This window comes from Dermochelys coriacea, chromosome 6 (assembly GCF_009764565.3).
Source record: "Dermochelys coriacea isolate rDerCor1 chromosome 6, rDerCor1.pri.v4, whole genome shotgun sequence".
In the NCBI taxonomy this organism is placed as follows: domain Eukaryota; kingdom Metazoa; phylum Chordata; order Testudines; family Dermochelyidae; genus Dermochelys; species Dermochelys coriacea.
This window is the reverse complement of record NC_050073.1, coordinates 9,605,939-9,630,911: the sequence shown is the minus strand read 5'-3', so window position 1 is coordinate 9,630,911 and position 24,973 is coordinate 9,605,939. Positions and strand designations below refer to the sequence as shown.

At 50.7% G+C, this 24,973-nt stretch overlaps 1 protein-coding gene across 12 annotated transcripts; it reads left to right on the top strand.

Annotated features, from left to right (window-relative positions):
• The first annotated feature begins 474 nt into the window (after window positions 1–474).
• Window positions 475–20,543, top strand: PATL1 (PAT1 homolog 1, processing body mRNA decay factor). Of its 12 annotated transcripts, none has more exons than XM_038406792.2 (19): window positions 475–622; window positions 3,170–3,281; window positions 3,572–3,786; window positions 3,881–3,958; window positions 5,159–5,353; window positions 5,976–6,077; window positions 6,636–6,725; window positions 6,997–7,214; window positions 7,329–7,418; window positions 7,690–7,873; window positions 8,258–8,381; window positions 8,772–8,869; window positions 9,034–9,093; window positions 9,788–9,936; window positions 11,319–11,478; window positions 14,044–14,199; window positions 15,803–15,894; window positions 18,684–18,833; window positions 19,333–20,543. In XM_038406792.2, the coding sequence occupies exons 1-19, from the start codon at window positions 608–610 to the stop codon at window positions 19,352–19,354; spliced, it is 2,310 nt and encodes a 769-aa protein (XP_038262720.1). In that variant the 5' UTR covers window positions 475–607; the 3' UTR covers window positions 19,355–20,543. The 12 variants fall into 12 exon arrangements, 11 of the variants coding, with proteins under 11 accessions (XP_038262720.1, XP_043372812.1, XP_038262722.1 ...); XM_043516877.1 differs by having other exon boundaries at window positions 483–622; window positions 3,884–3,958; XM_038406794.2 differs by having other exon boundaries at window positions 483–622; window positions 3,884–3,958; window positions 11,316–11,478.
• Window positions 20,544–24,973: the final 4,430 nt, after the last annotated feature.

Below are 24,973 nucleotides of genomic sequence, written 5' to 3'. Positions count from 1 at the left end.
CCGAGCGAAGGGCTCGGGGCGCGTGAACTCTGCCCGTGCTGCAGCAGAGCTACAGGGGAGCGTGGCACAGGGGTGGGGGTCCCCAGGTGCGAGGCCTCCTGGCAGTGCCCAGCGGCCCCCGCAGGGACCCCAGCTCGGGGTGGACGATGGGGCCCGTGGCCGGGCGGCTCTGCCCTCCGCCCCGGGTTTGTGGACGTTTTGTGCCCCAGCTGGTGAAGCTGCCCACAGAGCTGGGGCAAAACAGGGGCGTTGTAAAGCTGGGCCTGTCACTAGGGAGGCCTCCCCCAGCCCTCAGTGCTCTGGTCAATGGGAGAGGAAAGAGACACGGCCCCTTTAAGAGGCCACAGGCAAGGAATGAGACACTGGCCCTTTAAGACACCCCCCCCCCCGCCAGGCGCTGTTTCTTTAACGGCAGGGACGGGGCCGCTAAACGTAGCGCGCCTGCGCACGGGGTCTTTCTGGCCCCACGGAAGGGGGGGGGATTGCGCGATGACGTCATGTGCGTGTTCCGTGACGCGACGCGTGCGTATCGAGGGGCGGGGGCTCGGAGCCGGAGCGGGGTCCGCGCTGGGCCTCCCTGGCGGTGGGAGTCTCCGCGCCGCTCACCATGTTCCGCTACCAGGTGAGGGGGCCGCCCGGGCTGCGACCTTTGACCTCTGACCCCAGTCTCTGGGTCACTTCTACCCCCGCCCAGAGCCCCAACTTCCTGCTCGGTCACGGCGGGGTCTGGCGGGCACGGGCTGGGGGGGGCACGAGGGGCTGGCGGGGCTCGGGCGGAGGGGGGGGGTCTTTGTGTGAGGCGTGGGGTGGGGCGCGTCTTTAGGGGAGATGGGGCCGTGGTGCGTGTCTGGGGGACACGGAGTTCTCGGGGAGCGGGGGGTATGGGCCAGGGTGTGTGTCGGGTGGCATAGGGCTCGCAGGGGTTTGGGGGCATGGGCTGGGTGTGTGTCTGGGCGGGCTCGGGTTGGGGGTGTCTGGGGGGATGCAGGGTCCGGGGCTTACAGGCAGGGGAACTGTGGGGGGACATGGGGTTCTGGGATGTGTGGGGTGGGGGGGATGTGCTTGGGAGGGTATAGGCTGGCATGTGTGTGTCATGGGGGGGAAGGGGTTCGGGTGTGTGTCTGGGGGGTGCATGAGCTGGGTGTTTGTGCTGGGGGGGTCTCTGGGAGGCATGGGATGGGAGGAATTTTTGGGGAAGTATGGGCTGGAGGATCTTTGTAGGGAGCGGTGTGCAGGAAGCATGACTTAGGGATGGGTTTAGTTGTGGGGGTGATGGGCTACAGGTCCAGAAGAGCCTCTGTTGCAGGATGCGTGGTCGGGTATGTGGCAATGTGGGTTCTGTGTAGGTGGAGAGGGTAAGCGAATGCCAAGGGCATGGGTCAGAAAGGGATGTGGGGTAGGAAGTTCTCTTTCTCGGGCTGGGTACTCTGGTATGCTTGTCTGAGGGGGGCACCCTCCCCCCTCGGAGTGAGGGTGAGTGGCTGAGAAGGTCGCACTCAGTGGGCGTCCAGGAGGCCTCCCTTTGCGGGAGCTGTTTGGCGATGGAGGCTGTTTCAGAGGGGCAGAGCTAGGTATGCAGTTAGCAGGCTGGTGCTTGGAATGCTTGGCTAAGGTGACTGCTTGGTATATGGGCTCTGCAGGCTGGGGGTGGGGGGCACACACAGGGTACAGATACTGTGGGCTGGAGTAGGGGGCTCTGAAGTTAAATGTAGAGGGTGTGGGCTGGGGAATCACTCAGAAGGGGGCAGCATGTCGGACTGGCTGGGGCTGCCTCTATTAGGTGGGGCTGCACAGAGTGTGGGCTGGAATCAGAGACTCTGGTATAGACTGGGGATGCCATGTAGGATATGGGCCACAGCACATCCCGGATTTGATCTGTGGTGCCTTTCTTAGGGAGGTAGATATAGGATATGGAGGGGACATGTCTCTCGGAGCAGGAACTACCGGGATACAGGCCCAGGGGCAGCCTTTCTGAGTATAGTGTGCATGTGGGGTATGTGTGCCCCAGAACTAGATTCAGATGGCTACTCTGGATATGGGTGCACCAGGTTGAGATCAGGCGTTAGTTTGGGAGGATGCCCAGGATGCTGGCCCATCAGATTGGGCTTGATGATGGTAGATTTTATTCTGTTGCATGCTATGTTATCTGAAGAGTTATGTGCCTGGCTGGTGGGGCCCTGAGAGTGGAACAGCTTGAGGGAGAACGTGATTGAATGGAAGGTATGGATGGGGTAGCCATTATGTGTTTGGGAGCTGAGGCAAGGGGCACACTTGTTTGTTACCCAGCTGGCTTGGGTTGGGGAAAGCATTTGAGTGAACATGCTTGGTCCATGTTGGAAGACATGGGTACATGTGTCATAGTTGTAGGCTGTATTTGTTGCATGGTGTATGTAGAGTGCCGTGTTTGAAGAGGGTGCATGGGAGGACTATGGGGGGGTATTTGATCTGTCATGGGTGGGTGGGGGAGGAAGGTTCCTTCTATCCCTTGTATTTATCTAGCTCCCATCACTCTCACAATCTTTAGTGTATTTATCCTTGTAGTACCTGTGTGAGGCAGGGCTGTGCTATTATCCCCTTTGCACAGATGGTGAACAGGCCCCAAGAGACTAAGTGACTTGCTCAAGATGTTATAGTAGCAGAGCAGGGAAATTGATCCCAGGCACTGGCTCCCTAATCACTGGACTATTGTCCTTCCCCTCGTGCTGTCAAAGGAGGTGTGCTTGAAATGGGATGTTTATCTGTGGGGTGGCATTGCCTCATCTAAGGAGACATGCTTAGTAAAGAGGGTGTGTGTAATGCCTTACCTGTGGGGATGCACTTAGTCTGTGCTTGGGCAGAGGTACCTTGTCTGATGGTCATGGGTGCAGTTTGGATGTGTGGGGGTGTCCCGGGACACACTTGCTGAGGGGTGACATACCTTGTCTGAGGAGTTACGTTTAGTGTGTGCTGGAGGTGATCTCTCTTTTTCCTCTGAAGGGCCACATTTGTGATGTGCTGGTATAGGGAAATGAGACAATCTCCAGGAACGGGTTCAGACAGACAAACTCGGCGCCCCAGCTTTGGGTACAAGGTGGCTGAGGGGAGCCCACACTGATGATGCTGGGAGGGCAAGTAAAACTGTGGCATATCTGGAGGCCTGCTCATTGTTCTCTCTTTGCTCCTTTCCAAGTCCCTGGAGGAGTGTCCTCTGGATGAAGATGAAGATGCTTTTCAGACCCTGGGCGAGGAGGATGAAGATATCGACCAGTTCAATGATGACACGTTTGGAGCCGGTGCTATTGGTGAGAGCTGCATCTCCCATTCACTTCCCCTTCTTCCTCTCTGCCCCCAGCTCTCCTTCAGGGAATGCCATAAATGAATGGAAATCCCTTCAGTCCTGCCCTTAGCCACCCCACCCTGCAGCTCCAGTTCTGGGTTGCTCCACCCACAGCTCTGCTGATGTCCCTCAGTCCTGATCCCCAGCTTTCCCTGCTGTTCCAGTCCATTGGTGCCTGGAAAATGTAATTGTCTGTGGAATAAATAAGTGGCACTAAGGTGCCAGCCCGGCTTCCTTTCTGTGGTTCCTTTGCAGATGATGACTGGCAGGAGGCACATGAGCGACTTGCAGAACTGGAAGACAAGCCTGCAACAGCTAGAGAGTTGGAAGATGGGGCAGTCAGTGATGAGATGGACCTGCTGGGGCACCATGAGGAGAACCTGGCTGAGAGGCTGAGCAAGCTGGTTATCGAGAATGAGCTGGAAGATCCAGCCATCATGCAGGCTGTGCAAACCCAGCCTCCAATGCCGGTAAGTGCAATATTTGTGTGTGGGGGAGGAGCCTGGCTGCATGGAAAGACAGAAGAGCCCTCTCCATGATAGCTCATCATACTCTCTTTTACAGCAGCCAGGAGGCCTCAACTCCAGCATCTGGGATGGATCCGCAGTTCTGAGGCGCATCCGAGGACCGCTTCTCACTCAGGTGCCGTGTCCTGTCTCGTTATTAATCCTTCAAAGGGAGCTCAGAGTCTTTCGGGGAGACATTTTCCTCCCATCTCAGGAATCCCTTTCCGGTGCAGAGCAGAAGCTTTTGCCATCTCCAGGAGCATAAGATTTGCCAGTTCTTTATCCTATTGCACTGAATCAGGCCACTAGCCTTTTTTGTCTGGTGTGCTGCCTCCTGTTGCTCACATGAGGCTGTTGCCTGGGGGTGCTGGTTGCAGATGCATCAGAGAATGTTGCAGTTTTCCATAATGTACTTAGCTTATTGTATTGCACCCCATGCCAGGTGGGCGATTCCTTCTTGACTTCTGTGAAAGCCAGCTTAGACTCTGAAGTATGAGACTTTATTTACTCCTGAAGAGCCATTTTGCTCTGTAAAGTGACTCTAAGATAGTATTGTGAACGGTGGGCCAGCACTTGCTTCTTGCTGACTCTAGATCAAACGTGATCTATTCACGAGAAATAGTCTTTTAGCTGCCAGCTCTGCCAATTTCATCTTGGATCTGCGAGCCAAGCTGGGTTGTTTCCTGCTTGTGTATTGTCCCCAATAACCTTGCCCTATTTGAGAGATGTTACAGGAGTAGTTAAGTTGATGTGAACTCCTCAAGATAAAGATTCTGCCATCACAACTTAGCTAAGAAGGCTGCTGCTTGAACCAGAATAGAGTCCAACTAATTCGCCTGTATCTGGGCTGGCCCTGCAGGGCTAGTAGGGCTAAAAAGTATCAACAATGTGTCTATTGCCATGAAAGGCAGCAGATGGAACAATAATATGTAGCACGCAGCTCTGTTCTCCCTGAGTCTCTCAGTACTTTGCAGAGCTTGCTAGTGACAGATGTAGTGACTTGTTCTTCGCTTTGCAGTGAATCCATGGCAGAATCCCAGATAGAACTCAGTCACCTGACTTCCAGCCTAGGGTTCCATATTCTATTGGGCAGGAGTCCTGGTCTAGATCATAGCTGCAGGTGACACATTGAAGCTCTCCAGAGAGCATTTGCTTTCCTGACCATCCTCCCCCTGTTTCTCATTAGGCAGATTTCCTTGCTCTAGCTGTGCCACGAGTCTCTCTATTCTCACCGAGCCCCAGTGCATGCTGGGCTGTGCCACTGGCAAGCTGGTAAACTACACACAATTCAAAGTAGCTAACCACTGGCTGTTTTTTCCCCTCCTCCCGTGTGCAGGAGGTGCCCTCGGTGTCTGTGCTGGAATATGCTCTGCCTCAGAGACCCCCACAGGGCCAGGAGGATGAGCGGGACCTCTCGGAGCGGGCGCTGCCCAGGCGCTCGTCCTCCCCAGTCATTGGGAGCCCCCCTGTCAGGGCTGTCCCCATCGGCACCCCACCAAAGCAGGCCGCCGTGCCCAACTTCAACCAGCAGGTACCTCTGGTCACCATGGTTTCAGGAAAGGGTGGTGTTTCCAGGAAGAAGCAGGGTAGAAATGGGAAAGAGAGACCCCAGAAGGTGAAGACCTTGAAATTTTTAGGGCAGCTTAAGGGAGCCTGCCACTAGCTTTTGCCACCACACAATCTTTAGAGTAGCAACACAGCTGAGTGCGTGCTTGGATGCTGATAGGTGGAGAAGAGATTAATGGTAGGGTGGGTAGGCTTGTCCTCTTAGCCGCTCTGTCCTTTAGGTGCCAGTACTGTGCCTGGAGCCTGCATGATCCTCCTTCATATGCTGCTTTCACATGCCAGCAATTGGCAGACGGGAAGGGATGTGGCATTGCTGCCTGAAACAAGATGCTATCCAGCCAGAGTCTCCTCCAGAAGAAACAGTCTGAAGATGATGCTGCTGCTGCTGCTGTGTGTACTGGGGGGGTTCCCCCTCTACCACAAGATGGGGGAATTGGAGAAGGTGGAGGGGCTCTACATATGGCACACTGCAGGCTGGTCTGATAACTCTGTGGGAGGAGCTGCCTGGCAAATGTTGGCAAGGAAAGGGGAAGCTAGTTTCTAGGACTAAGACTAGTTTCCTTGTTTTGGTTTCCCCCTCCTAATAGATCCTGTGTCCGAAGCCTGTTCACATCCGGGCCCCGATGCAACAGCGTTATCCTTCCCCCTACGGCGAGAGGATGTCCCCAAACCAGCTCTGCAATGTCCCGGTACGGAGTGTCTCATGTTCTGTGTATTCCCAGCCTGACCCCTTACTCTCTAGGTCCCCCGGCCCCAATAACTGTCCCTTCTGTCATCCCAAAAGTCCATTTTCCATCAACTTCACCCCTGAGCCTCTTACTCTGTCTCAATAATCCTGAAGTCCTTTCCCATAACCATCACACTTGTCCTCTGATCCCTCCAGTAATGCCATTCCCTTTCACAGATCGAGGCTTCTGGGTCTAAACTAACTTTTTTTTCTTAAAGGGGAATCATTTGGTGTTTAATGTTTTGACCTCCATGTGTCGACTAGAGATCCCCCTTTCTGTATCTCAGCATCTCTTTCCTTTTCCCTGTTCCTCTCAGGCCCGGGTGTATCCGAGCGCTGGAAGCTTATGTGCTTATCTCTTGGCCTCTTTGTCACTTATCTGGGTGTAACTGTGGTCTCTCGTTTTCTCTCTGATCCGAGTGTATCTGGAGCATGCACCTGCTGAATGTCCATGTTGGGTTGATTGGTTCTTTGTTTAGAATTAGTGTTTCCTTTTTGCTCTTCCATTTTCTTTCCCCAGAATTCTTCCCTGCTGGGCCACCCGTTCCCTCCCAGCGTCACTCCCGTTTTCACCCACCTTCAGAGAGCGCAGCTTCTAGGAGGAGCACAGGTAAAGCTCTGACTATTCCCTCTTGTTCTCCGTCTTTCCTCAACAGCATCTTGTGTGCGCTGTATTGTCCTCTGGTGTCTGTCTCCTCTGTTCTGCCTTTGCATGGCTATCTCTGTGCTGCTCCTTCTCAGACGGTTGGTGGTGGCTCCCGTTGCCTGCTCCCCCGGATGACTAGAGCTGTGCCACTCAGTCTTGTCTGTCCCACTCTCTCTGTCACAGTGGTAATGTTTGTGGTGGTCTCTCTCCCACCCCTTCACCCTCATCTCTGCAGGCTGGACGAATGTCTCCCAGCCAGTTTGCTCGTGTCTCTGGACTCGTTGGCAGCCCCCTCACATCCATGAACCCCAAGTTGCTTCAAGGCAGAGTTGGGCAGATGATGTCTCCAGCCAGTGGGTTCCGTGCCTTTTTTGGAGCGCCACCGCCTCCCGCGCCACCCTCATCCCAGCAGCAGCACCCCTCATGTCCTGGGTCCCACTTGCAGAACTTAAGGTTATTAGCAACACTTATCCTCTGTCTCCCATCATTGAGCTCACCACACCGAGTTTGAGAGTCTCTGTTGACTTTCTCCGGAGATGTAACTGAGGTTACAACTCTCTTCTCTAGGCCTCACCCGCAGATGTTCAGACCAGATACAACTCACCTTCACCCGCAGCATCGGCGGCTCTTACATCAGAGACAGCAGCAGAACAGGAAGTGAGTACTGTAATCACCTGAGTTCGGGTGGTGGTGGGGGGTGAGTAATCAACTGCACTGTGGGAAGAGAAGATTCACCTGGGTTCTAGTGCCAGAGAAAGAGGGTATCTCACACACCACCCCCCTCCTTGTGGGGTCTCCTAGGAGTTCATGCTCCCCACAGTCGGGCATGGCCTCTCAAGAGCCATCCTGCAGTGCAGGCCATTATCCATGGGCCCTCTCCACTGTGCCCTTTCTGTATCTTCTGAATTTTTATGGATCCTCCCACCAGCCAGCACCGTAGTCTGAATGGCTCGGCGGGGGACCGAGCGGGCCACCGGAGCAGCCATCAGGAGCAGCTGCGGAAGGACCCCTATGCCAATCTCATGTTGCAACGGGAAAAGGACTGGGTATCAAAGATCCAGATGATGCAGTTGCAAAGCACTGACCCTTACCTGGATGACTTCTACTATCAGGTAAATGCTTTGCACTCACTAATTGAGCCATCCTGACCTAGCTTCCACCTAGGGATGAGCTTGGCGATCCCAAGGGCTGCTGGCCTAGTGTGCTAATCCCCTGTCTCCAGTACCTGCACCCCCCTGATAAGTGACTGCTGGGAGGGTGGCTGCAGCTGACCTCCCAGTATGATGCTGTTAGCTGGCTCTGTAACTGTGCTTCAGCAATCATCCTTCACCCTCTACACCTGTGCCCCTACACTGCCTGCATCCACTCAGGCTGGCTTGTCAGCCCCATCAGCAGTGGAACTCTGTATGTGATGGCACATTGGTTCTGGGGGCCAAGTTGCCCATGGTCTTTCTCTGCTGGGATCCTAACCACCACCTCCTCCCTTTTTGTCTCAGAATTACTTCCAGAAGCTGGAGAAAGTGTCAGCGGCAGAGGAGATGCACGGCGATGGCCCCAAGAAAGAACGTACTAAACTCATCACACCCCAGGTGGCCAAGTTAGAGCATGCCTACAAGCCAGGTAAATGTCCCCTCCCTCAAACCGCATCCTGGATTGGGGACAGGTAGGGGGGTGCATGGGCCAGCAGGGAATTGACAGACCTGTGGTGATGTATTGGTCGTGAAATAGCATCTCATTCCCTAACCGTACTGCTCTTTTAATGGTGGAGGATGGTTACCCGTCATGGGGCTGGGGGCAGAAGAACCGCTGTAGACTCGCTCTGGAGACGGCTGACATTGGGGATAGCTGCAGGGATTCCTTGGGGAGGACAGGGAGAGATCAAGGTTCTCTGGGGCATTGGTGTGGAGGCAGGGTGAAGCTGGAGGAGACTGAGTGTAAGATTTCTCTGGGATGGATAGAGGAGCAGAGGCTTGGGGCAATGACTCCATCCACATTCCTTTGTCCTTGCAGTGCAGTTTGAGGGCTCGCTGGGGAAGCTCACAGTCTCCAGTGTAAATAACCCCCGGAAAATGATTGACGCGGTGGTGACCTCCCGCAGTGAGGATGATGTAAGTAACAGCAGACGTGGCTGCCCTGCACGGCCTGGGCTCTTTCTTTCCACTCGGGGTTAGGTCGTCCTCTCTCTTCGCTCGCTCCACTCCCCGTCCTCTCCTTTCTGACACTGTTTTTTGTTCTGTGCACCCCCTTGGCTCGCCTCACTCTCTTTTCCTAGGAGACGAAGGAGAAGCAGGTTCGAGACAAGAGACGTCAGACCCTCGTCACCATTGAGAAGGTGAGTGTGAGATGAGGACCCTTCCCCCCCCCCTTCATAGAATCAGAATATCCGGGTTGGAAGGGACCTTAGGAGGTCATCTAGTCCAACCCCCTGTTCAAAGCAGGACCAATCCCCAATTTTTGCCCCAGATCCCTAAATGGCCCCGTCAAGGATTGAACTCGCAACCCGGAGTTTAGCAGGCCAATGCTCAAACCATTGAGCTATCCCTCCCCCTCTTCGTTCCACAGCAAGAGTGAACCAAGCCAGTGCTCCAGGGGAGCTGCCAAACCCACGTGCAGCGGCTGCCCCTTGGGGCTGGGAACATGATCACATGGAAAAAGCGATTCCCCACACACCCCCACTCCCTGTGCTGAGTCGGGCATGCTCCTCACTCTCGAGGCACTGCCTTATTTCTTGCTCTAATCGAAACTCATAATAAACAATGGAAACACCTTCTCTCTTCGTTGCCTGCTTCAGCAGCCAGGCCAAGGAAAGAATGATGGCTTCTCTAGGCTGAGGCACACTGGCAGCTTGTTGCCGCCCTTGCTGTACCCACTCAGGGAATCTACAGCGCTCTCTACAGGGCTTGCTGATCCAGCAGCACTCTCTGGTTCCGAGTCTGCTCGGAAGGCAATGGCTTCCTGTCCTGACTAGCTGTGGGGGATAGCAGGGGTACCTGTGGCTGGCTCTGATCCGTCTGTGTGTCATGCAGACATACAGCCTCCTCCTGGATGTGGAAGACTATGAGAGGCGCTACCTCCTGAGCCTGGAGGGGGAGCGGCCAGCGCTGATGGAGGAGAGAAAGCAGAAGATCTGTGACATGTATGACAATCTGAGGGGGAAAACGCCCGGCCAAGAGAGGTGAGGAACGCGAGTCTGTTACAGCACTCTTGACACTGCACAGATCTGTGCCACCCCCAGCCTCGTTGCCCCACCCATGTGTAGAGAAGGGAGAGGACTGTGGAATTCTTCCCTCATTTGTTTCGGGATGGGGAGAATGTCTACAGTCCATTCCCCATATCCACGTATGTGGGGCAACCTCCTTTCTAGTAACGGGCTCACTGAAACAGCAAGGGAACTCTCCTTTGGGTGCTGCCCCCCTTCAGTTGGAAAGGTGGAGTAGGAAGAGACTGAGACACTTGGGGAGGCTTGTGCCCAGTCCTGCCTGGATTGAGGCCTCTTCCCCCGTTCATATGTGGGGCAGGTTCTCACCCAGGAAACATGGGAGAAACCAGGCAGGGGACCAACGGGCCTGGGCTGAGGAGGAAAGTGTTACCATGGCAGCCCCCAGATCAAGGATTTTATTGCTGTAGGGCCTGTACGTTTAGTCCTTGGGGATAGTGAGCAAAGCTTTTGCTATGCAGAGAAGTTAGACATGTATTTCATGGGCATGGTGGGGTGATGCTGCACGGGCCCTGAGTGCAAGGGGGTGGGGAAGGGGGTAGTGCTGCACGGGCCCTGAGTGAAAATGGGTGGGGCGGGGGGCAGTGCTGTATGGGCCCTGAGTGCAAGGCAGGGGGTGGTGCTGCATGGCCAAGGGTGCAAGGGGGAGTGATGCTGCACTGGCCCGGAGTGCAAGGGAGGTGGGGGCAGTACTGCACGGGCCAGAGATGTGGGGTGGAGGTGGTGGTACTGCACAGGCCCTGGACGCAGGGGGTTGGGGTGGTTCTGCGGGCCAGGAGTGCAAGGGGGTGTGGGGGCAGTTGCGGTACTGGACGGGCCCAGGCTGAGTTATAACTCATAGCAAACCATTGAAAAATTCTCCCCCCTTGGTTGCTTCCCAGCTGTAACTAGCTCTGTAACAGGGCAGTATGGTTCTCTTCTCTTGCCTCCCTTACAAAAAAACAAAGTTCACTTCTGCCCAAGCCTGGAAAACTTCAGCCCTGTAAATGATGAGCTACTAACACATACAGGGAGGGCTCAGCATGGAAGCTATTATGCAACTTTAGCTACAGCTATCATTATTGCCCCCGTTATTATAATCTACTGAAAGGAAGCTTGAAGGCATGAAGAAGCATTGTGTGATGACTTTTTTTTTTCTTCTCTGCCCCCCCCCCTTCTCTCCCCCCCCATGTGCTTCCCTTCAGGCCAGATCAGTGATGCTTTTGGGAAGGTGTCCTTTTTGGCTGGGGAGAAGTCACAATTAAATGCAGGCCCATGTTACAGGGACGTGGGATTTCCCACTGTGAACTAGGGGACATTCCTATATCTGGCTATTGACAGTCTGAACGTTCTCTTAGCAGGCCGAGTGATGACCACTTTGTGCAAATCATGTGTATCCGGAAAGGGAAGCGTATGGTTGCCCGGATCCTGCCCTTTCTGTCCACGGAGCAAGCGGCTGACATACTCATGGCAACAGCCAGAAACCTGCCCTTCCTGATCAAGAAGGATGCTCAGGATGAGGTAACCGAGGAGGCTGTGGCAAAAATAACTTCCCCTCAGGTTGTTGGTATGAGTTGTCTCTCTCTGCATCTCGGAAGTAACGTTGTCCAATGATCAGAGCAGGGGACTGAGAATCTGAACTCATACCTTCGCTCTCTGGCTCACTGTGTGAACATGGGGAAGTTGCTTTGCATATCTGCAACTCCATGAATGGGGGTAATAACTGACTGGTCTCTATGTAGTATTCCTGGCCTCATATGGGTTTGTGAGGATTCAGTATTTAATGTTTGGGAAAGTGCTTTGAGATCCTTGGACAGGATAGTCCAGTTAGATATGCAGGTGTCCATTGTGCACCCATTTTCATCACACACTTAACTCTCCAAGAAATTCTTTCTCTAGATTGAAACTGGCCATGATTGCCCAAAGCTAGAAAGTGAAAGCTTGAGGAAAGTCCATTCAGACAGTTAGCCTATTTCTTTCCCTACTTTCTTAGGCTATGTGTATACTAGAAACATTACAGCGACATAGGTGTGGTGTTGTCACTGTAGTGTAGACACTTACTATGGCACAGAAGGGGTTCTTCTGTCGCTGTAGTTAATCAGTGAGAGCTTAGAGGTGGGAACTGAGTTAATGAAATAATTCTTCCACTGACCTAGCAGTGCCTATGCCAGAGCTTAGGTTGGTTTATCAATGTCACACAGGGCATGACATTTTTCACAGCCCTGAGCAATGTAGTTAAACTGGTCTGACTTTGAAGTATAGACCAACCCTAATAATTATTTACCTCTTCTTGCTTTAAAGGAGATTGTGGGGGAAGGAGAAGTGGACTCGTTTCCTTCGTTACTGCTTTGTGATGTGTACAGGCAGCCTGACTATTACTTGTTTTACAGTAGCACTGTTAGGTTTGTCGGTCCTGTCTTTTCCTGGAAAACTCTATGGACTACTAGAGAACTAGTAGGGTTATGACATAACTGGAAGGACTTTTGTGCAGCAATCATCCTGTTTTATGTTTATATATCTCCTAGCACAATGACCTCTGTGCTACCATGATACAGATAATAATCCTCAGTATCAAGGAAGAGGGAAAGAATTTTTGTCAAACTGAGCATTTTGTTTTAATTAATGCAAACACTTCTCAAATGAGAGAGAGAGAGAGAGAGAGAGGTTTTTGGAAGACTCAACACTCTCATTCCTTCAACTGAGGAATGAGAGCACTCCCACTTCCGTTTTCTAGTCCTCTTAAGGAGACATCTAGCAGATACAGGAAAGACCAGTATTTCTAAGGTAAAACGACGAGCTGGAAAACTTTTTAAAAGTAAACAAGAAGTCTTTCAGACCTTCTTCAGACTTTTTTTTTTTTAAATAAACGAAAAAGGCATTATTCCAATCTTCATTTTCTTTTTAAAATACAGTTTAATATGGAGAAATTCTCAAAAAATGGCTGAACTTAAAAGGCTAGAGCTTTTTCCACCCTCTGAAGAAGTGTCAGCTGTTTTACAGGACACATGGAAAGTAGTGGAGTTGAAAATTCACTGCTGCTTATGCAAAGTTCACAGTTTGATCTTGGAGTTGTTGTTTATGTGGCTGTGACGGAAACTAAATACATAATATCACTTGATACCCTTTCTGAGGGGCTAGAGGGAGTCTCAATTTCCAGGTACCTGGTTGAAAGCCTATGGAATTAATAATAGTACAGGGCTTTATTAAAGTAATAGAGACCAGAGTGAAATCACCAGTGAGGCCAGTTGTTTGGTTTTTGCTGATTTTTTTTTTTTTTTTAAAGGGAAATTAAAAGATCTCAAACTTTAACCTCAATGTTGCATTTACAAGCACTCAAACATCAGGAACTGTCAAAAAACCAGATCTTGGAGTAACGTTAGCCACGCTGCAAGTGAGGTGCATTTCAGAGTGCTAGCAGGATCAGGTATTGAGGGAGCGTGCTGTGCTATAACCTGCTGAAAGATTCAGAGGCCAGGCTTCATTGCAAAGAACAGGGATCAGGAAATAAATCAGGATCAGATAAAATAAGAATCCTCCCTGGACATTGACCCAAACCCATACTGAACCAACTCTTTTTCTGAGGCTGCCTCAGAACAAAACGTCAGCAACAAATGGAATGAGGGAATATTAGTAGCATGACTCCTTTTGTATTGCAGCAGCACGTAAAAGCCTTTGGTGTGATTGGGGCCCTATTGTGCTGGGTGCTGAACAAACACATAGGCAGTTCCTTGCTTCAAATGGAGACAATCTACATAGACAAGATCGGGTGGGAGAACTTAATGTGTAGCCATCCCTGTCTTATCCTGGAGGTGATGCTGTCACTTCATTCCACACAGGCAAACATCCCATTATTACTTTCCCTTCAGTTCCTGCCCGTCTTTTCTCTCTCCTGTTTTGTTAACCATCTCCACTCTGTGTCACCTGGATAACTGGATTTACTCAAAAAGGGAACGCCCTTGAGAACCCTTGCTGTGTTCACTAATAGGAAATGATACCTGGATTCAGTCCAATGGCCGCTCCTGGAGTGTGGGGGAGCTACCTGCCTAGTCAGCTGTCTGTGACTGATGTTGCTCGTCTCTCCCTCAGGTGCTGCTGTGCCTGTTGAGGCCATTCTCTCTCATTCTCTATCATCTTCCGACGGGGACGGTCACCAGCCTTCTGCAGCAGCTAGCGAACCTACCTCAGAGCGCCACGGCGCCAGCACCTGCCAACCTGCACCTCGCAGCTGTGCTCCAGAACAAGGTGCCTATGCCTGAGCTATTGCTGAGCACCGTGAGAGGCTGCAGCATCTGCATACTCAGTCCCTTCACTGCTGAGACCCAATTAGGGTATAGACACATCTGGTACCCTCAGAACGTGAGAGATGCTAGAGACGCTTTCCTTCCTTGAGTCTCTCCTTTCTATTTTTAACTGGAGGGAGCCCTCATTAGTCCAGACACCCCCCACCCAATAGGAGAACAAGAGAGCTGGTCCCCTTCTCCACCCAGGCGGTGTGGAACCCCTATAAATGTGATTCCTGAACCCAGGGACGGGCCAACAACTCATTGAGAGGCTGCCCTTTCTGACCAGCAGTTTTCTTGGCAGGAGAGGTAGCGTTGAGCTAACTGGCACTGAAGTCTCCTGCGTTGAATTGCAGCAACAGGGGTGGATGAGCAAGGCGCTAAAGGAATGGGACTGACTTGGGGAAAGGGAGTAAAATCTTCCTGCAGAGCACTTCCATTATCTCCCCTCTCCTTGCACTGCACAGCCAGCTGCGGGGTGAGTAGCTTTAAATGAGCTGAGACTTGCATATTGGAGTGAAAGACACCTTAGAAGTACCACCAGTTGGATGTGCAGATGATAGGAGTCTTTCTCCTTGTGCGTCTCGTCCTCACAGTAGGGTCTGTTTCTCTGGTCTTCACTGCTTTTGCTTTAATGGTAGATAAGGCTGTATAGCACTCCTGGGGCCTGCAACATATCAGTTACTTTCTTCAGGATTCATTTGGATCCAGAGGAGAATTAATGTAAAGAATGAATCCTAGAATTATATAAGCTCGTCACCTCCAAAAGCATGCTGAACAGATTCTAGTGGCTCTCCGACCAAGGCAATTTAATGTGCCAAAGCATGATGGTGCTGGCTGGCACAAAAGGTGCTGAGCAGGCTTGGGAGCAGCATGCTGTTCTGGGGCAGTGTGCTGCAAAGGAGGAACAGTGCTATGGGAATTGTACAGCCCCTGCATTGAATTACAATCCTTGTTGAATCTGGAAATAGGCTGCTTCTGGGCAGTGGGAGTGTCTGCTTTGATAAACCCAGCACAGCAAAGGAACCAGAAAGGTATAATGGGGCTATTACAGACAGGAAACCAAGAAGCACATGTCCAAAAAGCTGAAGGGAAAGAAGACGTGCTGTAGTTGTAGCAAAGCAACACCTCACGTTTCCAATCCTGCCCAGTGTCGCTCTTGCACAGTCTAAGGCTAAACATGCTAGGCAGATGGTTTGTGTCTTAATCTGACGTTTTTTCCTCTCTGTTATTACTAAATCTTGTATATAGGGGTCCTGGTCTATTATTAGGGCTCCCAGATGTTGTGGTAATACAAATAATAAATGAGACTGTTGGCCTCTGAAAACAATGCCTGTGCTGGAGTCGGCCTCGCAGATACTGGCTGCAGTCAGAATGGGCATGGGGAAAGTCAGAGGGCTATGAGCAGAGGCCAGAAAAGGGGAAGTGAAGGCTTCAGACCTAGGAGTGGGAACTGTGGTCGTATAGCAGCACCAGGAAGAGAGATGAGTTTGCCTGCTGTGGGTCAGGCCCACAGTCGTCCCCTCCTCTGCGTGCACACTGTCTTACTACTTCTCTCTCTGCAGTTTGGCCTGTCCCTGCTGTACTTGGTCCTGAGTCGTGGGGAGGAATTGCAGAATTCCAATGCTGCTACGGAGCTAATGCAGGACAACCAGTGGTGAGTTCCAGCTGCATTCCTTAGCTGCGTCGCCCCCTTTGAGGACAATGCGTGTTGACCAGTGGTGAGCAGAGCATACTCTGGATCAGTGTAGACACTGAGTAAAATGACCTCCTAACAGCAGATGCGGCTTAGTCTAGTAGTCAGAGCATAAGATTAGGAATTGGAACAGAACCCACAACTCCCCAGCTGGAGGAGGGATCACTCTGTGAGTTGGCAGCCTGCTACAGTAATTCCAGGCTTCTTCTTGGTGTCTCGCTGATGGGGGTCTGTTACTACAAAGCTCCTGTGTATCCAGGTATTCAGTGCTTCTCTCTGGGCCTGCTTTGGAGTTAGTTGTGGAGAAGGTGAGCCCCACTGAAGGAGTCTAACTTCCTCCTAGGAAGGGGGACACTTCCTGGCTGCCAGGAGAATGTTCTGCATTAGAGTCTAGAGAGCACAGAGGCACCCAGTTACGGTGCACAGTTTTGCTGAATGCAGTCTCCGCCTGAATCCTGGGACTCCAATGGCTGAAAAGGATTTAATTTCATAGAGGGAAAACAACTGAACATGAGCTTCTAGTGTGATGCAGGAACAAAATGGGCTAATATGATTCTTGGATATAGAAACAGCAGGGAGGTGATTTTTCCATCTTTATATGGCATTGGTGAGACAGATAGTGGAACACTTTCTGCTCTTCTGATATCCACGTTTGTAAAAAGGATGTTGAAAAATTAGAGAGAGTGCTGAGAAGAACCACAAAGAGCTGGAGAAAATGCCTGATAGTGAGACACTTGAGGAGTTGAATCTGCTTGCTTTAATCCAAAAAAGTTCAAGAGGTGACTTGATTACAGTGTATCTGCACCTTCAGGGGGAGAAGATACAGGGTGCTACAGGAGTCCATCATCTAGTGGAGAAAGGCAGAACAAGAACCTGTGGCTGGAAGTTTAAAGCCAGAAAAATTCAACTTAAGGCACAATTTTTAACAGTGCCAGTGATTAACCATTGGAACAGATGACCCAGGGAAGTGGTAGATTCTCCATCTCTTGATGTCTGTCTTCAAATCAAGACAGAAGACCTTTCTGGAAGATGCTTTAGCCAAACACAAGTTACTGAGCTCAGTATAGGGGTAACTGGGTGACATTCTTTCGTTTGTGTTATGCAGGAGGTCAGACTAGATGATCTCCTAGTCCTTTCTGGCCTTATCCTCTATGAAGGGCTTCACCCATCCACCAACCCCTGGGGTTCAGTCTAGAAATGGGAGATTGGTGGTCAATTGTTAAGGCACTGGGTGTGGCCAAAGTAGTGACCAATCTGGACTCGGATGATTCCTAGAGTTCTTCAGAGTCAGCCATTATTAATTAGCTGATTTCTTATAGGCTATCCCAGCTGTCTCTGGGAACTGAACTGTGGCCTGCATACCCTATTGGATCCTCACATGGAGCATGACTGAGTGATTCCTACTTCTCAAACAGTCTCCCAGTGGCATTTCAGCCAAGTTGCTGGAGGCTTTTTGAGCTTTTTCCAGTAGGAACCATTGCTTAGGGTTTCACTATCGCATGATAGTGCTTCCGTCCTGCTTCTTGACACTTAACCTCTTTCATTTTTTGTTTGGCTTTGGTTTCATTAATGACTGTGTGGGGAAAAGTTTCTTGTAGGACTGGCTGCACCTCTGCCCCTTTCTGATCTCTGAGTGCCTTTACCTGTCTTGGGGTGGAATTTCACCCTTCTTCCATGCTTAGACCAGGCCCTGGGCTATAGCACACTGTGTATCCACTGTGCTTACTCAGCAGGTCCAGCTGATTTGGACACTTGTAGTTTCTTGTCTTGGGGGCATCTGACCAGAGGTGAATAAACTGACCATCAAGCCTCCTTAAGCCAAAGTTAACAGGAGGAAATTTTAACAGAAGGAACAAAGCTTGCAGTAATTGCATCGCTTGTGTGTGTCCACATCTTTGCTACTTGTGTCAGCGGTGCATGTCCTCACCAGGAGCGCTTGCACCGATTGAAGATGGCTCCTGAAAGCCAGCAACAGTCAATGTAAACAAGACAGTGTCTACACTGATGCTGTGTCAACCTAACTTCATTCACACTGATTCTATGCTGCTCCTGGAGGTGGAGTTATTAAGTTGTTATAGTGGACAAATTATGTTGGCGGGAGCAAAATTTTAGTGTGGACTCTTAGTTAGGTCGACATAAGCTGCCTTGTGTGGACCTCACTCTGTAGTGTAGACCACAGCGTAGTCTGGTTCCCCTGAACAACTTTCCCTTTTTTATCGCTCTTATCCTTCTTGAGAGAATCCTTTTTTCTAAATAGCTACAGTCCTTTTGATCTCCCATGTGCATGAGCCTCTTCCTGGTCATGATGATGTCTCCTAATCACCCTTAATTGTTTGCAAAGGAATGGCTTATCTGGAGCCATTTTGTTTCCTTCCTGCTTGTTTTGCCTTGTATTCTCTCTCAAACTAAACCAATATAGTCATATAGCAAACATCCCAATGACCAGGTCAAAGTACAGAATTAATAAATTATTGCAGAGCATCTTCAATTTGGTCACAACTGGATTCCTCAATGAAACAGTGATACCGTCAAAACCTAGTTGAAACTGCCAGCCTCCATCTGCTGATAGGAGGTCATCTCGCAGAATCTAGCTGGGTTTAGGAGAACCCAATTAGGCTATCGGTAGAACTCCCATTCCTGTGCTTCTTGTCATCCACCTTGACCACTAAATCCTGCTTGGGGTTGATGCAGGGAAGCTCTGACATCTTGCCACCTACGCACACCTTCATCTGTGCCCTTCTCCTCGGCAGGACGGAGCTGATGTTCATGGCAACTCGAGAGCTTCTGCGGATCCCTGAAGCAGCACTGGCAAAGCCAGTATCCACCCCCTCTAACCTGCTGTCCCTTTTTTCTCGCTATGTTGATCAGCAGAAGCTGAATGTGCTGGAGACAAAGTTGCAGTAAGTCCCTGTTTCTCGTCTGGTTTAGTGTTGTGTTTGCTGTCCTGCTTCCCATATGTAATAACAGGGATGGGGGGCAGGGAGTTGTGCAGTGGCAGTGAGGATTTGAGTGATGCTCAGCAAGTGAGGAACAGGGAGTCAGGCTCTGTTGTCTGGAGCTGGGTGGAGGTCAGATGCTTGGGGGTGGGGAGGAAGGAGTATGGCTGGGGAAGAGGTGGCCAGGAGATGTGTAGAGTTAGAAGGGTGTGGAGGGGAGATTCAGGAGTTCAGCCCCACTCTCCACAGTTAAACCATCAGGGATTTTAGGAGAACAGAAAAGTGGGAATTGTCAATGCTGGACAGGCAGTGATGAAGACAAGTGAAGGTGGCGGGAATCTCGGTGTTAGATGAGGGTTGAATGTCTGCATGTGCTCCAGCCAAGGAGGGAACAACGATCTCCATCACACCCTAGTACTGCGGCTATCTAACTCTCTTGTTCTCATTTCCTCTGCCCTGGCAGGTTAGTGCAGGGGATACGATAGGAGGTCTTGATGGGTCCTCAATGCCGGCTGCCATCCTTGCTGCTGCTGCCGCTGCCACCACCACCACCAGAGGATTGCAATGGAGGAGGGGAGGCAGTTGCTCCCCTGAAGCAAAGCCTTGTGGGATTTTTCTCTTGGATATCTGGCACGGGAGACCTCTCTTATGCTCTGTGAACTTGGTTGGGTGTGTGTTTGGTTTCTCCTCCCACTCTTCGCTGCTAGGTTGCAATTCGGCATGTCCTTGCTGTGTTCCCATTTCCCACTGTATCTTCACAACAGCTGCTGCTTTCTCCCGACACAGCCCTGTCTTCCCCCACCTACCACATTCAGGCTACTGAGGGAGTGGTGAGGAACACACCCTCTCCTCCTTCCTGGCCCCTGTCAATGCAGAATCCAGATAGCCAGGGAGATAACTAGTTGTGGGGAGAATCCCCATGCGCTCTGGAAGGTGGAGTTGGGGGCCTAGAGAGACATCTGTTGCGCAATGTCTCCTAAATATTTAGGAGGGTGTGACTTTTAGATGATAGGATCAGAGAGACAGTCTCTTTCTTCAGTCTTTGCTCATTGGCTAAGACATGAGAATTAGTTGGCTCCTTCCCCCCCCCCCCATCCAAGCACTGAGATTTGGTCCCACCCTTCATACTGCACAGGGTGGGCTCTCCTGTCCCAGCTTGTCATGGGCCTCTCATTCTTTCTGAAGTTGCACAAGCTGGGCTCCCCTCTGTCACCCCTCCTAGTTCTATGACACAGTGAACACACATTTTTGCACACTTGCCTCGTCTTCCTGAGAATCATTTTGCACCCCTCTCTCGCACACCTGCCCCTTGGGCCAGGCCCATGCTGTCAAGAGCCCTCCAAGACAATAACCAAGGGGCATGGCTTTGATCCCTAGTGGATAGAGCCGCTAATCTGAATGAATTTTCCATACCCAACCACTGCTAGATCCTGCTGTTTTGCTCCTTTTGGAATGTGGTGGGGTTTTTAATCTTACTTTGCTTTTAACAACAAAAATATTTGCACATGTAGGTATTCTACAACCAGTAAACTCCTCCCTATTATTAACCAGCTGCCCCTCCTCCTAAATCAGCAGCTTTCTCCTAATCCCATTCTCCCCTCCAACCAAAACCACCTCCCCATAACTCCTCTCCCTACCCACAGTTGCCCCGCACCCTCCATTTCCCTCACAACCGATCGAGTGGACCGTTCTTTTATTATATTATTCCTTTTTTGTGCTTCCCCCCCCTCCCTCCCTGTTTTTGGTTCTGATGAAAATAAAAGTTTCTAAATTTACATTTTTATAGGGTATTGTAAATAAAAATGAATTGTATACTTGGGGGAGAGTAGAGTGCTTCCTTCCACTTGGTGGTCTTGTGCCTCTTCGAGCTCTCTCCATCTTCCCAAAGTGCCTTCCAGACAGGCTATCAGCAAATATCTCTTACCTCTAAAGCCTGAGGTGCAGAAAAGATTTTGATAGACGGCTCTTTAATCTAGTGGACAAAAGTATAGCAGTATCCAAGACCTGGCACATGAAGCTAGACATTTTCTGACTAGAAATAAAAACTACCCTTATTTTTGAGGCACAAATCAGACATTGGAATCACTAGCCGAGGGCTGTGGGGGAATTCTTCATCCCTTTGTTGTTGAATCAGAATTGGACATCTTCCTAAAACAATATGCGCTAGTTCAACCAAATATGGGCTCAGTGCAGGAATTGCCAGGTGCCATTCTCTGGCCAAACTATGCAGGAGCGCAGACTAGCTGATCATTAATGGTCCCTTGTTATGTTCTGCCTTGAACATAGTCTTGGGAGTGGAGTGGAGGAGCTGTTTAACAGGGCATAGCACCACTACTGAAAGTTACGGCAGGATGTTAAGAACATCTCCACTGGAAAGTGAAGGACTTGTGAAATCAATGTGAATCTTCAAGGTAGAACCTGGCCAGGACCCCACTGTTACCATCTTGTGAATTTGCCAACTTTTGTGAAAAGTGCCAGGGAGGTTTTAACAACCAAGAAGTCTGCACTTCTGTTTCACGTCCCATTTGAAAAAGGGGACATGTGGGCTCTTGCTACTGATTCAGAGGAAAGAACATGTCCTGAATCATCAATGCTGCTACCCTTAATAGCAGCCAACTTAACCTTTAAGGTCTCCCATCTCTGTGCTGACAGTCCTGCTTAGCAGGTGCAGTCAGGCACTCTCCTCTCTTCCTGTAGCTGAAGTGGAATGGCTGGATGATGTTGTTCCTAATGGAATCTCAGTGCAAGCATCAATTACCTATCAAAGGAGCAGCCTGAGAAAGTGCCAGGGCTGATATGTTCAGCACCCAGAGCTACATGTGAAATCAGATCAATCTCAGCTAAGCTGCCATTTGTACATGATTTGGGTACATACTGACATAGCAAGAGCTGAAAAGATCGCATCCCTGGGGACAGGTGGCCCTGCCACCCTGCATTGTTGAGTACATCAGCCACTCTGTTTTGAACCAATAGGAGTGGTTTTGTTCCAGGGGTGTGAAGTTTCCTGGGTAGCTATAGATGGAAGCAGCCTTTTCTCTGGGCCAGGTGAATAAGGAGGTAATGGCTCATTTTAGTAATCCAGCAGCAAGCTGCTTTCAGTGGAGAGTGATGCTATGGAGATAGAGTTCTTCAATGTGCTTCCGTTGCCAATCACCATCTCCTCAGTCAGACCTTGATTTGGCCTCAGCAGCTGCTCTTCATTTAGGGGGCTCATCTCAACCAGCATAGCGTGGGGGGAGGGAGGTGCAAAGATGATGTAAAGCTGGTTGGTGTTTCCGTAGTGCTGGCATTTTAGCCCATGTTGTTTCACATAGCTCTTTAATAGGGACCCAACCTCTCTCTGATCCTAAGGAACTCTGGAGGGGAAGGATCAAGTGGTCTTAGTGGCACAACTGAAGCCATCTAAGTGCAATCCTACTGGCCTTTGCTGCTTCTGAGGCAGAACAGCAGGATTTCATGGTAACTGTAGAGAGGTCCAGCAATGGGAGAATGTGTAGCTAGTAGGAGTGGGTAGGAAAAGGATTTCCTGTCCTGTGAGAATTTGAGGTTTCAAAGAATTTTGCCCTCCCAACTCACGGTGATTTCTAAAATATGTATAAAGAAAAGGAGTACTTGTGGCACCTTAGAGACTAACAAATTTATCTGAGCATAAGCTTTCGTGAGCTACAGCTCACTTCATCGGATGCATGCAGTGGAAAATACAGTGGGGAGATTTTATATACACAAAGAACATGAAACAGTGGGTGTTACCATGCACACTGTAGCGAGAGTGATCAGGTAAGGTGAGCTATTACCAGCAGGAGAGGGGGGAAAAACCTTTTGTAGTGATAATCAAGGTGGGCCATTTCCAGCAGTTGACAAGAACGTGTGAGGAACAGGGCGGGGAGGGAATAAACATGGGGAAATAGTTTTACTTTGTGTAATGACCCATCCAGTCCCAGTCTTTATTCAAGCCTATTTTAACGGTGTCCAGTTTGCAAATAAATTCCAATTCAACAGTCTCTCATTGGAGTCTGTTTTTAAAGTTTTTTTTGTTGAAGAATTGCAACTTTTAGGTCTGTAATCAAGTGACCAGAGAGATTGAAGTGTTCTCTAACTGGATTCTGAATGTTATAATTGACGTCTGATTTGTGACCATTTATTCTTTTACATAGAGACTGTCCGATATGGCCAGTGTACATGGCAGAGGGGCATTGCTGGCACATGTACATTGGCTAAACTGGGCACCTGAAGCCAGTCACCTGATTAAAAACCCCTGCTTCAATCAACCAGGGGAAGGAGTTGGAGCAAAGTGGTTTAGAGTTGGAGCAGAGAGCAGTTTGGAGGAGTTGAAGTAGAGGAGAGTTTGGAGAAGTGCCGTGGCTGGCTAGAAGACCAAGACCCTAGGTAAAGAGACACCTGGCTTGTGCAGAGAGAGAGAGGGAAGGATGTCCTACAAGCTGAAGAGTAGGAGAGGGAAGTAGCCCAGGGCTATGAAGCACTAGTTCAAGTGGTTTGCCACTATCCCTAGGGCCCCTGGGCTGGGACCCGGAGTAGAGGGCAGGCCCGGGTCCCTCCCTCTCCACTACCCTTCTCTGAATTATTAGTGGAACAGTAGATACCCTAGTTCAGGGGCAAGAAACTGTGCCCTGGACCCCCACACCCACAAGAAGAGGAAGCGTGGGACCCATCATAATCGTGCCAGCAATTTGCCACATGTGGTGCCAGGAGTGGGATATCCGCGCTGGGGACTTAAACCAGGGTTAGCCAAAGCCATCCCGTCCCCAAGATGGACAACGTGGTCAAGGCTCTAATACAAGCCACTGCAGCCCAGCAAGAGGCTACCTGAATCCAAGCAACCACCCAACAGGAGGCGACAAGGTCAGGCTTGACAAAGTCCTGACTGGGATGATTTAGTTGGGGATTGGTCCTGCTTTGAGCAGGGGATTGGACTAGATGACCTCCTGAGGTCCCTTCCAGCCCTGATATTCTATGACTCAGGTGCAGCAGGAGACTAATCAGCTGTTGATGAATCAGGCTGCCCAGGACCGAGCTCTGCTACAGGAGCTGGCAAAACAGATGAAGGCCCTTATGGAGCAGAACCACAATGGTGACGGGACTCGGATTATACGGGCCAGCCACTGCCTACAGAAAATGACACTGGCGGATGATGTGGAGGCATACCTCCTGGCATTTGAGAGAACAGCCCTGTGGGAGGCCTGGCCCCGAGATCAGTTGTCTGGTATCCTCGCCCCATTCCTGTGTGGAGAGGCCCAGAAGGTCGTCTACGATATGGCTGCAGAGACTGCAGAGGATTACCCCCAGCTGAAGGCAGAGATCCTGGCCAAATTCAGAGTAACGATGGCATTGCGAGCCCAGAGGTTTCATGAATGGCAATATACAGAGGACAAGACACCCTGATCGCAAATGTTTGACCTGATCCACCTGACCCAGAAATGGCTGCGCCCTGAGCCCCTCAGCTCTGAGAAAATGATGGAGCTCCTGGTACTGGACCGGTATATGAGGGTGCTACTACCAGGCCTTCGGGCTTGGGCTGGCCAGAATGGCCCCTCCACCTATGATGAGTTGGTTTCCCTCATGAAAAAACAGCTGGCAACCCGTGAACTGTTCCAGACCCCAGGGGGTGAGACACGGCAAACCACTAAGACAGCTCAAGGCCCCGGATTGTCGAGAACTACAGAAGAACCATAACTGGGAGGAAAGACACTGAGGAATGGCCCGAGGCCAAGAAGGGACCTGGGGGTTTGGGAAGAGAGGGCTGGTGGGGGGGCCGACCAAATAGCCCCAGGCAGTGGGTGGCAACCGGGATAAAGGGTCAGTGTTACAAAGGTGGGGAATTGGGGCATATAGCAGCCCAATGTCCCACCAGGGAAGAGCCTATGCAGTGCAGTCTGGGGGATCCTGGGGAAAAATGTGGCCTAATCGGCCTGGTAGGGGTCGCAATGACCTCACATGGGTATACAAGATCAGTAAAAATGAATGGTATTGTGACCATAGCATTAGTAGATTCTGGGAGTGCTGTCATGCTGGTCTCGGGGAAGTTGGTGAGGCAAGACCACCTAACCCGGGCCCAAACCACAGGGGTAACGTTCGTTCACGGCACC

Excerpts from the sequence above, each read along its gene's own strand:
- PATL1 (XM_038406790.2), top strand. Across the intron at positions 3,787-3,880 it reads AAACCCAGCCTCCAATGCCG|CAGCCAGGAGGCCTCAACTC; the intron begins GTAAGTGCAATA and ends TCTCTTTTACAG. Across the intron at positions 8,870-9,033 it reads CCTCCCGCAGTGAGGATGAT|GAGACGAAGGAGAAGCAGGT; the intron begins GTAAGTAACAGC and ends CTCTTTTCCTAG.